At 40.4% G+C, this 16653-nt stretch overlaps 1 protein-coding gene across 1 annotated transcript; it reads right to left on the reverse strand.

Moving 5' to 3' along the window:
- Positions 1-8837: 8837 nt before the first annotated feature.
- Positions 8838-12127, reverse strand: LOC309652690 (melanoma antigen preferentially expressed in tumors-like). Its single transcript, XM_082446729.1, has 3 exons — positions 11648-12127; positions 10591-11193; positions 8838-9756 (listed from the first exon to the last, which is right to left on the reverse strand). Exons 1-3 carry the CDS (start codon positions 11935-11937, stop codon positions 9243-9245), a joined length of 1407 nt encoding a protein of 468 aa, XP_082302855.1. The 5' UTR covers positions 11938-12127; the 3' UTR covers positions 8838-9242.
- Between the last annotated feature and the right edge of the window lie 4526 nt (positions 12128-16653).

Raw genomic sequence — 16653 nt, forward strand, 5'->3', positions numbered from 1 at the left:
CCCCTGACTATCGGGTTTCAGTTCCCTACCAGCTCACAGAAGTATTCAAACAAGCCAATCACATCCTCCCATGTGACCCAAGGGTCACCTCGTCCTCTTGCTACTACAGACTGCCCCCCACAGCCCCTGCTTGTTCACTCTCTTCCAGAGAAGGACTCCTGTGAGGCTCTACCTGGCCAGCAGTGTCCTCCTCCCCAGGCTGTGAGTAAACGTTACTAATAAGCTGCTGTGGGTAGTATCTGTCCAGTGTCAGGTGTCGTGTGTTCAGCCACCCCCAGAGCACTAGGGTGGAAATTCCTCCATCACCAGTGGGATGAAGGGGAGGAGAATAAAACAGGTATTGTTGCCAAAAATGTATGAGTTCAATCAAATCACAGGAACACATCAGACAAACCCAAGTCGACAGACATTCTATAAAATACCTGACCGGTATCTTCAAAAGCGTCAAGATTGGGAAAGACCCAGAAAGCTGAAGGAACTGTCAGCCTGGAGGAGACTAAGGAGAAATGACGGCCAAATGCAATGTGGTATCCAGAATGGGAGGCTGGAATAGAAAAATGAGATTACTGGGACAAATGGTGAAATTCAAATAAAGTATGTAGATTAGTTAATAGTACTGCATCAATGTTAATTTCCTAATTTTGATAAGTTTTCTATGGCTATGTAAGATGTTAACATTAGGGAAATCTGGGTGAAGGCTTTCTATACGATTCGCAAAGTATCTGTGAGCCTAAAATTATTTCAAAATAAAGCATTAAAAAAAATTCAGTGGTTAAAGGAATGGTTATTGTATAAACGACACTGTTTAATAATAGTTTAACTAATTGAAATACCGTTAGGAGGATGGATAAATGCTCGAGCCGCCTCATCCATTACAAAACTATTTCAAACTGCTTTAGAGAGCCCATTAAAATAAATGAAAGTGCAGTCATCTCCAAGATGTAGATGAGTATTTATCTGCTCTTCAGAAGATAACCATTTTAAGTATAAAAGCAATGGAATACCATACATAGAGAGAGAGAGAGACAGAGACCAGAGAGATACAGAGAGAGGTGGGGGAGGGGGGAGAGAGACATACATTTCAATACTTACAATTTAAAGTCTGAGATATCGAAACAAACCGCAAACAAAACTGAGGTGGAAAGGAGAAATACCTTTTTTTTTTTTTTTAAGAAGCGGAAGGCTGATCGAGGGATTTTAAAGAGAGAGCGCGAAATGATTAGCCACACGACTGAAGCGAATCACAGCTGAGGAAAGAGGAACGCACGGAGCGTGGACAGGACAGTGGACCGAGCAATCCGTTCGATTGCCTTTCTTATTAACCCCCAAACCTTGACCCTGGGTAATTTAATTTAGGTCAATAGAGGCGTAATTTATAGAAAGAATGCTGTTGTAACTTACCTGATTGGAACAAGAGTTGGAAAAAACTTGAGCTGTCCAAGACCCCAGCAGTAGGAGCACGTTCCTCCCTCTCTGAAGCTCGCAGCCGACAAGCCTCAGCGTTTCCGGCACTGGGCGTCTTAACGCTTCTCTCTCAAAGTTAAACTCGCCGGAAAAGGACTTGGATTGGTGCAGCTCAGGTCAGGTGACCCCCTATCCCTCAATCTACTGGGAGGCGGGGCCAGATTCCCGACCCCACCCAGAGGGACCGAGGGGAGAGAACCTTATGCGTGAGAGGGTTCTTCTCAGGCGCCAACCCCACCCTCCTACATCTCCTTGGCACAGTGTCTCTCCTCGTGGCCTGGGCAACGCCTGGCCAGGGTTTCTGCCAGGCCCCGTCTCAAACCTAGAGAGCTGACGTCCAAATTGATAGGCTACACAACAGGGTGTGTGAACTTTAAAACGAGTGGCCACTGATGACAAAAAGCCGTCAGACTTTAGTGTCCCTGGGGCTCTGCTATAGATAGATAGATAGATAGATAGATAGATAGATAGATAGATAGATAGATAGCTAGATAGAGATATCTATCTATCTATCTATCTATCTATATCTATATTTAACATCTTTATTGGAGGATAATTGCTTTACAGTGGTGTGTTAGTTTCCGCTATATTAAACAAGCGGTGGAGTCCCCACCAAAAGATAGGAAAAATGTATTCTTGCCTCTGTGCAGTAAAGCCAGCAGAGCATTTACATTATTTGACAAAAGCAACGGAATGGAGAAAACTGCCGCCCGCTGATACCTCTCCTATCAATTGCAAGGATAGCTAATAGTATTTGTTTCCAACCCTCTCCCTGGACTCCTGATTCCACTTCTTCCCTGTCTGCTTCCTTTTCTGGTCCCAATTGTTTACCACCTTTTGGAATACAATACACTTTATTCATATGCTGTTTTGTAAATTGGCCATCTCCCGTGGTGGAAAAATATAAATTCCAGGAGGGCAGGAATCTTTGTTGGTTTGTTCATTAACATATCCTAAGTGCCTATAGTAAGTAATGCCTGGTTCACTGGATACTTGAATATTTGTTGAATGAATTTTTCTCCAGCCACACTAGCCTCTTTTTTGTGCCTCTAACCCTAACTCACCAAACATGTTCCCCAACAATTATGTGTTTTCCTGTAACAGCCTGCCCCAGATAGCCCTATAACCACCTTCCTGACTAAACTCACATCTCTGTCACCTTATCAGACAAGCCTTACTTTCCTTCATGACACTTAGCATTTGAACATAGCTTTTCTGGGTTGTTTTTCTTTGTTCGTTTGTTTTCCTTTTTGTTTTCATTTTGCTTTAGTTTACTTTTGTTATTTTCTGTTTTCTTTCTTCAACACTTTTTCTTTTTTTTCTTTTTTCTTTTTATTTATTTTTGGCTGCGTTGGGTCTTTGTTGCTGCGTGCGGGCTCTCTCTAGTTGTGGCAAGCAGGGGCTGCTCTTCGTTGCGGTGCACAGGTTTCTCATTGCAGTGGCTTCTCTTGTTGCGGAGCATGGGCTCTAGGTGCGTGGGCTTCAGTAGCTGTGGCACACGGGCTTAGTAATTGTGGCTCATGCGCTCTAGAGCACAGGCTCAGTAGTTGTGGCCCACGGGTTTAGTTGCTCCCTGGCTGTGGGATCTTCCCGGACCAGGGCTCGAACCCGTGTCCCCTGCATTGGCAGGCAGATTCTTAACCCGTGCGCCACCAGGGAAGCCCAACATTTTTTCTTATACTCTAATTGCAGATAAAGAAGTAGACCAGCCACGGCCATTTTAATTTTTGCACTACAATGTCATCTTTCAGTAGATGGGGTAATGGCATCAAACATCTTAAGACTGGATCCCTGGTTTCATGGCTTTACCACTTAGTGGTACCACAGGCTACACGACCTTGGCCAGGCACATCAACTCTTCCAAGATTTCATTATCCATATTCAAAAGGAGAAGGGCAATTTTTTTTTGGAATTTTATTTATTTATTTATTTATTTTCAGCAGGTTCTTATTACTTATCTAGTTTATACATATTAGTGTATACATGTCGATCCCAATCTCCCAATTCATCCCACCACCACCCCCAACCCCCCTCCACTTTCTCCCCTTAGTGTCCATACATTTGGTCTCTACATCTGTGTCTCTATTTCTGCCTTGCAATCCGGTCCATCTGCACTATTTTTCTAGATTCCACATATATGTGTTAATCTACGATATTTGTTTTTCTCTTTCTGACCTACTTCACTCTGTATGACAGTCTCTAGGTCCATGCATGTCTCTACAAATGACCCAGTTTTGTTCCTTTTTATGGCTGAGTGATATTCCATTGTATATATGTACCACATCTTCTTTATCCATTCATCTGTCGATGGGCATTTACGTTGCTTCCATGTCCTGGCTATTGTAAATAGTGCTGCATTGGGGTGCGTGTGTCTTTTTGAATTATGGTTTTCTCAGGGTATATGCCCAGGTGTGGGGTTGCTGGGTCATACGGTAGTTCTATTTTTAGGTTTTTAAGGAACCTCCATACTGTTCTCCATAGTGGCTGTATCAATTTACATTCCCACCAACAGTGTAAGAGAGTTCCCTTCACAAGGAGAGAATTGTTAAGTCTGTGAGAGAAATGCCACTTGTCATATACAAGGGAACAGCATAAGGCTATCAAGAGATTTCTGAAAAGAAACCTTGCAGTCCAGGAGAGAGTGGGATGATATATTCAAAGTGCTGAAAGAAAACAAGCGACCACCAAGAATACTCTATTCAGAAAAGCCGTCCTTCAGAAATGAAAGATAGATGATGACATTCCCAGACAAACAAAAGCTGAGGGAGTTATTCACCACTCGACCTGCCTTACAAAAAATGCTAAAGGGAGTTCTTTGAGTGGAAACAAAAAATTAACAACATGAAAACCTACGAAAGCATATAACTCATACGTAAAAGTAAGCATATAGTCAAATTCAGAACACTCCAACATTGTAATGGTGGTGGGTAAAACACTTTTAACTTTAGTATGAAAACGGAAAGACAAAAGTTTTAAAAAGAAATACAGTTGCAATAACTCATTAGTACTCACAATATAAAAGATACAAACTGGGACATCAATAACCTAAAATGAGGTGGGAAGAGGTAAAAGTGTAGAGATTTTGCATATGATCAAAGTTAAGCTGTTATCATCTTAAAGCAGACTGGCATAACTAAAGATGTTATATGTAAGCATGGTGTTAACCACCATGGTTAATTAATTTTAGTTTTCTTTTTTTTTTTTTTTTTGGTAAGTCTTTGAAATGCGGTGCATTATCTCAATATGTAAGCAATATGAACAGATTGTTAAATAATTTTGCATCCTTTGTCTTCTTTTAATTGAAATATAGTTGATTTACAATATTATATTGGTTTTAGGTGTACAGCAGAGTGATCCAACATTTTTTCAGATTATACTCCACTACAAGTTATTATCAGATAATGCCTATAATTCCCTGTGCTATACAGTATATCATTGTTGCTTTCCCATTTTATACATAGTAGTTGTATCTCTTAAACCTATGCCCCTAATTTGTCCCTCCTACCTTCCCTCTCCCTTCTGGTAACCAAAAATTTGTTTTCTATATCTGTGAGTCTGTTTCCATTGTGCATGTGCATTCATTTGTATTATTTTTTAGATTCCATATATAAGTGGTATCATACAGTATTTGTCTTTCTATATCTGACATTTCACTAAGCATAATATTGTCTAGGTCCATCCATGTTGCAGCAAATAGCAGAATTTCATTCTTTTTATGGCTGAGTAATATTGCACTGTGTGTGTTTGTGTGTGTGTGTGTGTGTGTGTATGCCATATTTTTCTATCAATTCGTCTGTTGATGGGCACTTGGGTTGCTTCCATATCTTTGTTATTGTAAATAGTGCTGCTATGAACCTTGGGGTGCGTGTATCTTTTCAAATCCATGCTTTTGTTATTTTTCTGTATATGTATCCAGGAGTGGATTTGCTGGATCATATGGTAGTCTTATTTTTAGTTTTTGAGGGAGCTCCATATTGTTTTCCATAGTGGCTGCACCAATTTACACTCCCACCAACAGCATACAAGGATTCCCTTTCCTCCACATCCTCTCCAATATTTGTTATTTGTAGACTTTTTGATGATAGCCATTCTGACAGGTGCGAGATGATATGTCATTGTTGCTGTGATTTGCATTTCTCTAAATATTAGCGATGCTGAGCATCTTTTCATGTGCCTGTTAACCATGTGTACATCTTCTTTGGAAAAATGTCTATTCAGGTCTTCGGCCCATTTATCATTGGGTTGTTTGTTGTTTGGATATTGAGTTCTGTGAGCTGTTTATATATTTTGGATATTAACCCCTTGTCGGTCACATCATTTGCAAATATTTTATCCCAATCCTTAGGTTTTCTTTTCATTTTTGTTGATGGCTTCCTTTCCTGTGCAAAAGCTTTTACGTTTCATTAGGATCCGTTAGATTATTTTTGTTTTTATTCCTTTTGCTTTAGGAGATTTATCCAAAGGAATATTGGTATGATTTTTGTCAAAGAGTGTTCTGCTTATGTTCTCTTCTAGGAGTTTTATGTTTTGAGGTCTTGCATTTAGGTCTTTAAACCATTTTATTTTTGCATATGGTGTGAGGGAACGTTCTAATCTTTGTTTTACATGTAGATGACCAGTTTTCCCAACACCACTGATTGAAGAAACTGCCTTTTCTCCATTGTATATTCTTGCCTCCTTTTCTGTAGATTAATTGACCATACGTGCATGGGTTTATTTCTGGACTGTCTATTCTATTCCATTGATCGATGTGTCTGTTTTTGTGCCAGTACCATGCTGTTTTGATTAGCTTCGTTGCATAGTCTGAAATCTGGGCTGGTTATACCTCCAGCTTCACTCCTTTTTTTCCTCAAGATTGCTTTGGCAATTTGGGGTCTTTTGTGGTTTCATATGAATTTTTGGATTCTTGGTTCTAGTTCTGTTAAAAAAGGCATGGGTATATGGTAGGGATTGCATTAAATCTGTAGATTGCTTTGGGAAGTATGGACATTTTAACAATATTAATTCTTCCAATCCAACAGCATGGGATATCTTTCCATTTCTTTCTTCATCTTCAGTTTCCTGCATCAGTGTTTCATAGTTTTCAGATAGGGCTTTCACCTCCCTGGTTAGGTTTACTCCTAGGTGTTTTATTCTTTTCAATGTGATTTTAAACTGAGTTATAAAAAAAAAAAACTTTCTGTTTGTGATATTTCTTTATTAGTGTATAGAAATGCAACAGATTTCTGTATTTTAATCTTGGATCCTGAAAGTTTGCTGAATTCATTCATTAGTTCTAATAGTTTTTGGGTGGAGGCTTTAGAACTTTCTATACAAAGTATCACGTCATCCGCAAAGAGTAACGGTTTTACCTTTTCCCTTCCAGTGTGGGTACCTTTTCTTTTTTCGCCTGATTGCTGTGGTTAGGACTTCCAATACTATGTTAAATATAAGTGGTGAGAGTGGGCATCCTTGCCTTGCTCCTGAATTTAGTGGAAAGTCTTTCAGCTTTTCGCCATTCACTATGATGTTGGCTGTGGGTTTGTCGTAAATGCCCTTATCATGTTGAGACATGTTCCCTCTATACACACTTTGTTGAGAGTTGTTGTCATGAATGGATGTTCAATTGTGTCAAAAGCTTTTCCTGCGTCTATTGAGATAATCATGTGATTTTTATCTTTCATTTTGTTAATGTGGTGTCTCACACTGATTGATTTGCAAATGTTGAATCATCCTTGTGACCCTGGAATAGATCCTACGTGATTTATGGTGTATGGTCCCTTTGATATATTGTTGGATTTGTTTTGCTAATATTTTGTCCAGGACCTTTTCATTTGTATTCATCAAAGATATTGCCCTCTCATTTCCTTTTTCTGTAGTGTCTTTGTCTGGCTTTGGTGTCAGGGGATTGGTGGCCTTGTTGCATTCTTATTTTATGATGTCTTTGAAATGCCATGTGTTATCATTTCAACAAAGCAACAACATATACAATTCATTTAACCTGTTTGTCTTTCTAAGTCAGAAATGCAGTAACAAAATGGAGGTAAGAACAGGTTATTAACTATTTTTATTAATTATTAATTTTTACATTATTTTCTCTGTTTTTGAAACGCAGTTTATCACTTCAACATGTAAGCAATAAGAAAAAATAATTGTAAAAACTTTTTTACTGAGTCTTTAAAATGTGTGTGTTATCATTTCAACAAGGAAACAGTGTAAACATCATTCATTACTTTTACATTCTTCTTTCTTACTAAGTCTTTAAACTGCAATCTGTTTTCATTTCAACAAGGAAAATGCAATCTGTTTTCATTTCAACAAGGAAACACTATACACAAAATACTAATTATTTTTCCATTCTTTTCTGTTATCAGATCGTTGACATTTTCTATGTTACCATTTCAACATATAAACAGTAGGAACAACCTATTAATTAACTTTATTTTCTCTCAGTTAGTCTTTGAAACGCAATGTTTTATCACGTTGACACGTAAAGATATAAACAGGTAATTATTACAACATTTTTCTTACTAAGTCTTTGAAATACAATGCTATCATTTTAACAAGTAAGGATATAAAGAATTTAATTTACATTCTTTTATCTGCACTGCCTTTGATATGCAGTATGTTATCATTTCAACATGTAAACAATACACGTAAATTATCAATTAGTTATTCTACACCCTTTGTTTCCTACTAACTCTTGGATACACAGTGTGCATTCAACACCTAGGGTACATCACATTTGAGAGTAGCCAAATTTCTAGAGTTCAGAAGCCACATATGGTTAGTGTGCACCATACCGAGCAGTGCAACTCTAGTGGAAGAGCAGAGGGAGCAAATACATATGCAACAATGTGTACCATGAAGGAAATATACATGGTACATTAAGAAAAAGCAGCAGCAGAATAAATCTACTTAAATGGGGAAGTAAGAGAAAACCTATCTGAGGAGGTAACATGTAAGCCATGACCTGAGGCCTGAGCAGCTATCCAACAGCATAAAAAGGCCAACATCATTTGAGCAGACTATATAAGGGGAAAAAGTGAAAAAAATACTGTTACGTGGGAATAAATAATTTCCCAAGTCCTCTAAGAAAGAGTAGAGAAACTGATAAATCATAGGAATGTCTACACTCTGAGTGAGATCAGGGACTTTATCTTTCTTAGCACCTGGAAAAGTACCTAAATCATAACAGATACTTGGTGAATGTGTGTGGAATAAGGAATAACTGAGCCAGGGGTCTGAGACCTGGGAAATCAGGCAGCAATATGCTGATGAAGATACCAGTAGGTAGTGGGCATAGTTTGTTTGTTTCCTTTTAGTTGCATGTGGTTTCTCACAGGCCACCTGAGATAATCAGAAACACAAGAAGTTTGCAGGAACCTAGAGGGTAAAATTATTCAACAACTACCACCTCTAGGAAGAGTTTCAATTGATCTGACTTGTGTCAAGTGCCCATAAATGGATAAGTGAACCGATCAGTGTGGATAAGGAAATGATGTACCATGACTGGGTCAGCTTACGTCACATACCCAACACTCTGGTTAGTAACCAGAAGACGTAGAGGGCAGTGGGCAAGAGATCCAGAGGACCTTTCAAATTCCTGTATTTCCTTTTAAAAGTTCCTCTTTTACAGAGATCAGTTTACATATCCAGTGTTCCTATCCCCAGTTTCCTAGAACAGTAGAACTTTACATATGTGTCTCTACAAACTTGGGTTTCAGGTGAGAAAAAAAAAAAGTGAACGCTTTAATGGCCACACATCAGTGTTGAAACACCCCCTTGTACCGTGGACATCACTTTGAACAAGTGGTCCAGGTCATGTCGTCCCGCTGTGCCCCGTGCAGCATCGCCTCCAACTGAGCCTGGACTTCAGCAAGTTTCTGTTGGTCCAAACTCTCATGAAAATCCCATTCCTCGTAGCAATGGACAGGGACAGGATAAATCACGTACTTCAGCTTCATCAAGGATGTCAAGTGCTGCAGAAGGCTCTTGAGCACAGGCATCGTAATGGGATTGAAGGTAAAGCTAAGGACACGGAGGTCGGTACAGTGGCTCAGGGCTGGGAGGACGGCAGACAGAGTAGAATCAGTTATCATACAATTATTTATCTCCAGATGTTGCAGGGTGCTTGAGACCTTCTCCAGCAGAGTCTGGAAGGGCTCATAAACTTCTGAGAAGATCTGGTTGTTACTGAGACTCAATACCCTTAGGTGGGTGGCCTGAGAGCTCTGGGACAGGACAGTGACATCTCTGTTAGAAAGGCTACAGAAAGGTAGATACAGTGTATCCAACTGAGGTGGCACAACTCTAAAGAGAGAAAAAAGTAAGATTATTTCAGAAGAATGAGGGCAATGAGCCCCAAATTATAGGTACCTAAGGCTCTAGAGTAAACTACTGTGTTCATGGTTTGCAATAGGTGGTTAACAATGTGGACTTTGGGATCAGACTTTATAGATTTGTGACCCGGAGAAAGTTACTTTACCACTCTGAGGTACAGGGTTTTAATCTTGAAAATGTGCACAGCAGTAATTATTATACAGAAGTGCGGGAAAGATTAAGTGAAGAAATTGCATGCACTTAGTATATACGACATAATCAGTGTTGGATCTGATTCACTAATTTGGCGAGGATGGGTCTGGGAAAGCAGCCAACTGAGGGTTTCCTTTGACTAGTTCCCAGATGACAAGCTCTCAGTTCAGGGTCTAAGCCTTGGGGAAAATACAGGAGCAAAATTATCTGGCAGTGTTAACTATTGGGGCCCATCCATGGGCATGTGCATTAGTCCTATAGCTTAATGTTTCTCCATCTGAATGCCTCCCCTTCCTCTCTAGAGAGCTGTAAAGTCCAATAGGAGAAGGACTGAGTCTTTTTCACCAATATATTTACAGACTTATTATAGTGTCTGCCCACGGCCACTGAATGAATGAATGAATGAATGAGCACAGCTTCCTTTTCTAACCTCATCTGCTGCTCACCATAAGGTAGCCCTCTCTCCCCTGGCTAGGTTCAAACTCCCAGCAGTGCCTATGCTGAGGCAAAAGGAGAAATGGGTTACAAGGAGCTTAGGAAGATCCAAGCATGGTCTCTTCTGTCTTAACAATGAGGTGTTCAGAGAACCCAGGTTCTTCCCCACCCCCTCACCTGAGCAGTTTGTGCAGTTGATCTGTGAGGCAGAAGAAAGTCAAGCTGAGCTCCTGGAGATTGTCCAGCTGCCCAAGCCAGAGGAGAAAAGATCTGAAGGTCCTTCTCTGATAAGATTTAAAGGGGATGTTACACAGAGTAAGGCTGTTCAGGTGGATCACCCGAGCCAAAAGGGTGACGACTTCACTCAGATTAGCCTGATCCATTTCCAGGTGCTCAATGCACCCCAGATCCAGAAACTGCAGGCTACTTTTGAGGGCAGACATTCTATCGATTTGCAAACCTCTGCAGCAGAGGTGCAAGGACCCAAGGTTCTGCTGAACTTTACTACAAAGGAAAGAGAGGAATTGCTCTGTTCTCACGGTACTATTGAGGGAAATATCCACTAGTAATTCCATGGGTTCCTGAGCTGACTGAGGCTCAGACCCGGAATTACCAATCCCGAGGCACCTGACACTATGCTGAGCTTCTTCTATCTTAAGAATAGAGTGCTGAGAGTAAATGCATGACTGAAAACAGAAAGGTAATGCGGTCCCAATCTCAGAGCATATTGTCTCACAGTCCAGGTCACGCCTTAAATCTAGGATCCTCAGTTTGGGCCCCCTGTAAGGAAAGGAAGAGACAGAACACATGAGAGATAGCTGATTTTAATATAACCCAGCAAGATCAATGACGAGAAGCAGGGACAGAACACTTTAACCCTGGTTTTCACTTCATTGCCATTCACCAAGAAGTTCTTGCCACACAAATGCAGCATCTTTCATCCTTTCCCCACCCCCTCCTTCACCTCCAGGCTTTCCCTGTCTCAATGCCCATATTCCACTTCTGTGTAATCGCACTCAGATCCATTCATAGTGTCCTCAAACACCTCTGTTCTATAATCAACTCTATAAGGCAATAGAGTCCCGAAGGTGACCCCAAGTGCTGACCGACAGCTCTGCAAAGACTGCAGTATTCACCATTGGCTACTGTTGGGAGACGGTTAGGTATCCCCCTGCCCCAGGCTACAGCATACCCTCCTGCTGACTCCCTGTGTCTCTACTGGTCATAGTCTTACCAAGAGGAAGAGTTCTGGGCAGGGAGGATCTGCAGACCATCAATCATGGCTTCCAAGATGTCATAGTAGGACTCTCGTGTGTTCAATGACCCAATATGGAGACAGCGAAAAGGCCAAACCTGCACCATTGCCTTTAGCATCGTCTTATGCCCACCCAAGAAGGCAGCATTGAACAATGGAACAAAGAGGTCTCTTGGGATTTCGTCCAGGGCATGGATAGCTGCAGGCTCATTATTCAGCAGACTCTTTGCAGCAAGCTCTAGGAGTGTGACTGTGGTCTTTTGGTCCATCTTCAAAAACCTGCTTCAGAGTAGAGAATATTTAGAAATCCTGAGAAGATATCTAGAGTCACTTGTTTGCTTCCAGGGTTAGCTATGGACAAAATACTTATTGAATAAGTATGTGGTGAATCATAGGGCCAACTCAAGTGACCTCTACTATAGGACTAGAATGAAAATGGACTTGTGTGTATATTTAATTATATATGCGTACACACACGTGTGCGTGCACACACACACACTTACATGAGATAAAATGCCATTAGAAATCAGAGGTCAGTTAGCAGAAGACAATGCTGACCACCTAGCTGCCTTCCTCAAATTATTTCCTCCTGAGGAGCTTCAAGATGGCAGAAGAGTAAGACGCGGAGATCACCTTCCTCCCCACAAATACATCAGAAATACATCTACATGTGGAACAACTCCCACAGAACACCTACTGAACACTGGCAGAAGACCTCAGACCTCCCAATAGGCAAGAAACTCCCCAAGGACCTGGGTAGGGTAAAAGAAAAAAGCAAAAACAGAGACAAAAGAATAGGGACGGGACCTGCACCAGTGGGAGGGAGCTGTGAAGGAGGAAAGGTTTCCACACACTAGGAAGCCCCTTTGTGGGTGGAGACTGCAGGTGGCGAAGAGGGGAGCTTCGGAGCCACGGAGGAGAGTGCAGCAACAGGGGTGCGGAGGGCAAAGCGGGGAGATTCCCACACGAAGGATCTGTGCCGACCAGCACTCACCAGCCCGAGAGGCTTGTCTGCTCACCCGCCGGGATGGATGGGGGCTGGGAGCTGAGGCTCGGGCTTCGGAGGTCGGATCCCAGGGAGAGGACTGGGGTTCGATGCGTGAACACAGCCTGAAGGGGGCTAGTGCACCACGGCTAGCCGGGAGGGAGTCCGGGAAAAAGTCTGGAGCTGCCGAAGAGACAAGAGACTTTTTCTTGCCTCTTTGTTTCCTGGTGCGCGAGGAGAGGGGATTAAGAGCGCTGCTTAAAGGTGCTCCAGAGAAGGGCGCGAGGAAATAGCTAATCAAGTCCAGGAAGCACAGAGAGTCCCATACAGGATAAATCCAAGGAGAAACACGCCAAGACACATATTAATCAAACTATCAAAGATTAAACACAAAGAACAAATATTAAAAGCCGCAAGGGAAAAACGACAAGTAACACATAAGGGAATCCCCATAAGGTAAACAGCTGATCTTCCAGCAGAAACTCTGCAAGCCAGAAGGGAGTGGAAGGACATATTTAAAGTGATGAAAGAGAAAAACCTACAACCAAGATTACTCTACCCAGCAAGGATCACATTCAGATTTGATGGAGAAATTAAAAGCTTTACAGACAAGCAAAAGCTAAGAGAATTCACCACCACCAAACCAGCTTTACAACAAACGTGAAAGGAACTTCTCTAGGCAAGAAACACAAGAGAAGGAAAAGACCTACAATAAAAAAACCCAAAACAATTAACAAAATGATAACAGGAACATACAAATCGATAATTACCTTAAATGTAAATGGATTAAATGCCCCAACCAAAAGACATAGATTGGCTGAATGGATACAAACACAAGACCTATATATATGCTGTCTACAAGAGACCCACTTCAGACCTAGGGACACATACAGACTGAAAGTGAGGGGATGGAAAAAGATATTCCATGCAAATGGAAATCGAAAGAAAGCTGGAGTAGCAATTCTCATATCAGACAAAATAGACTTTAAAACAAAGACTATTACAAGAGACAAAGAAGGACACTACATAATGATCAAGGGATCAATCCAAGAAGAAGATATAACAATTGTAAATATTTACGCACCCAACATAGGAGCACCTCACTACATAAGGCAAATACTAACAGCCATAAAAGGGGAAATCAACAGTAACACAAACATAGTAGGGGACTTTAACACCCCTTTCACCAATGGACAGATCATCCAAAATGAAAGTAAATAAGGAAACACAAGCTTTAAATGATGCATGAAATAAGATGGACTTAATTGATATTTATAGGACATTCCATCCAAAAACAACAGAATACACATTCTTCTCAAGTGCTCATGGAACATTCTCCAGGATAGATCATATCTTGTGTCACAAATCACGCCTTGGTAAATTTAAGAAAATTAAAATCGTATCAAGTATCTTTTCCCACCACAACGCTATGAGACTAGACATCAATTACAGGAAAAACTCTGTAAGAAATACAAACACATGGAGGCTAAACAATACACTACTAAATAACCAAGAGATCACTCAAGAAATCAAAGAGGAAATCAAAAAATACCTACAAACAAATGAAAATGAAAACACGACGACCCCAAACCTATGGAATGCAGCAAAAGCAGTTCTACGAGGGAAACTTACAGTAATACAATCCTACCTCAAGAAACAAGAACCATCTCAAATAAACAACCTAACCTTACACACAAAGCAATTAGAAAATGAAGAACAAAAAGACCCCACACTTAGCAGAAGGAAAGAAATCATAAAGGTCAGATCAGAAATAAGTGAAAAAGAAATGAAGGAAACAATAGCAAAGATCAATAAAACTAAAAGCTGGTTCTTTGAGAAGATAAAGAAAATTGATAAACCAGTAGCCAGACTCATCAAGAAAAAAAGGGAGAAGACTCAAGTCAATAGAATTAGAAATGAAAAAGGAGAGGTAACAACTGACACTGCAGAAATACAAAGGATCATGAGAGATTACTACAAGCAACTCTATGCCAATAAAATGGACAAGCTGGAAGAATTGGACAAATTCTTAGAAAAGCACAACCTTCCGAGACTGAACCAGGAAGAAATAGAAAATATGAACAGACCAATCACAGGCACTGAAATTGAAACTGTGATTAAAAGTCTTCCAACAAACTAAAGCCCAGGACCAGATGGCTTCACAGGCGAATTCTACCAAACATTTAGAGAAGAGCTAACACCTATCCTTCTCAAACTCTTCCAAAATATAGCAGCGGGAGGAACACTCCCACACTCATTCTACGAGGCCACCATCACTCTGATACCAAAACCAGACAAAGATGTCACAAAGGAAGAAAACTACAGGCCAATATCACTGACAAACATAGATGCAAAAATCCTCAACAAAATCCTAGCAAACAGAATCCAACAGCACATTAAAAGGATCATACATTATGACCAAGTGGCGTTTATCCCAGGAGTGCAAGGATGCTTCAGTATACGCAAATCAATCAACGTGATGCACCACATTTAAAAACTGAAGGAGAAAACCCATATGATCATCTCAATAGATGCAGAGAAAGCTTTCGACAAACTTCAACACCCATTTATGATAAAAACCCTCCAGAAAGTAGGCATAGAAGGAATCTTCCTCAACATAAGAAAGGCCATGTATGAGAAACGCACAGCCAACGTCGTCCTCAATGATGCAAAACTGAAACCATTTCCACTAAGATCGGGAAGAAGACAAGGTTGCCCACTCTCACCACTATTATTCAACATAGTTTTGGAAGTTTTAGCCACAGCAATCAGAGAAGAAAAAGAAATAAAAGGAATCCAAATTGGAAAAGAAGAAGTAAAGCTGTCACTGTTTGCAGATGACATGATACTATACATAGAGTATCCTAAACATGCTACCAGAAAACTGCTAGAGCTAATCAATGAATTTGATAAGGTAGCAGGATACAGAATGTATGCACAGAAATTTCTTGCATTCCTATACACTAATGATGAAAAGTCTGAAAGAGAAATTAAGGAGATACTCCCATTTACCATTGCCACAAAAAGAATAAAATATCTAGAAATAAACCTGCCTAAGGAGACAAAAGACCTGTATGCAGAAAATTATAAGACACTGATGAAAGAAACTAAAGATGATACAAATAGATGGAGACATATACCATGTTCTTGGAATGGAAGAACCAACATTGTGAAAATGAGTCTACTACCTAAAGCAATCTACAGATTCAATGCAGTCCCTATCAAAGTACCACTGGCATTTTTCACAGAACTAGAACAAAAAATTTCACAATTTGTATGGAAACACAAAAGACCCCGAATAGCCAAAGCAATCTTGAGAAAGAAACACAGAGCTGGAGGAATCAGGCTCCCGGACTTCAGTCTATACTACAAAGCTACAGGAATCAAGGCAGTATGGTACTGGCACAAAACCAGAAATATAGCTCAGTGGAACAGGATAGAAAGCCCAGAGATAAACTCACGCACCTGTGGTCACCTAATCTATGACAAAGGCGGCAAGAATATACAGTGGAGAAAAGACAGTGTCTTCAATAAATGGTGCTGGGAACACTGGACAGCAACATGTAAAAGAATGAAATTAGAACACTCCCTAACACCATACACAAAAATAAACTCAAAATGGATTAAAGACCTAAATGTAAGGCCAGACACCATCAAACTCTTACAGGAAAACATAGGCAGAACACTCTATGACATAAATCACAGCAAGATCCTTTTTGACCCACCTCCTAGAGAAATGGAAATCAAAACAAAAATAAACAAATGGGACCTAATGAAACTTAAAAGCTTTTGCACAGCAAACGAAAGCATAAACAAGACAAAAAGACAACTCTCAGAATGCGAGGAAATGTTTGCAAATGAAGCAACTGACAAAGGATTAATCTCCAAAGCATACAAGCAGCTCATGCAGCTCAATATCAAAAAAACAAACAACCCAATCCAAAAATGGGCAGAAGACCTAAATAGACATTTCTCCAAAGGAGATATACAGATTGCCAAC

The sequence above is a fragment of the Balaenoptera physalus genome, assembly GCF_965194825.1.
Source record: "Balaenoptera physalus genome assembly, chromosome: X".
NCBI classification, from domain to species: Eukaryota; Metazoa; Chordata; class Mammalia; order Artiodactyla; family Balaenopteridae; genus Balaenoptera; species Balaenoptera physalus.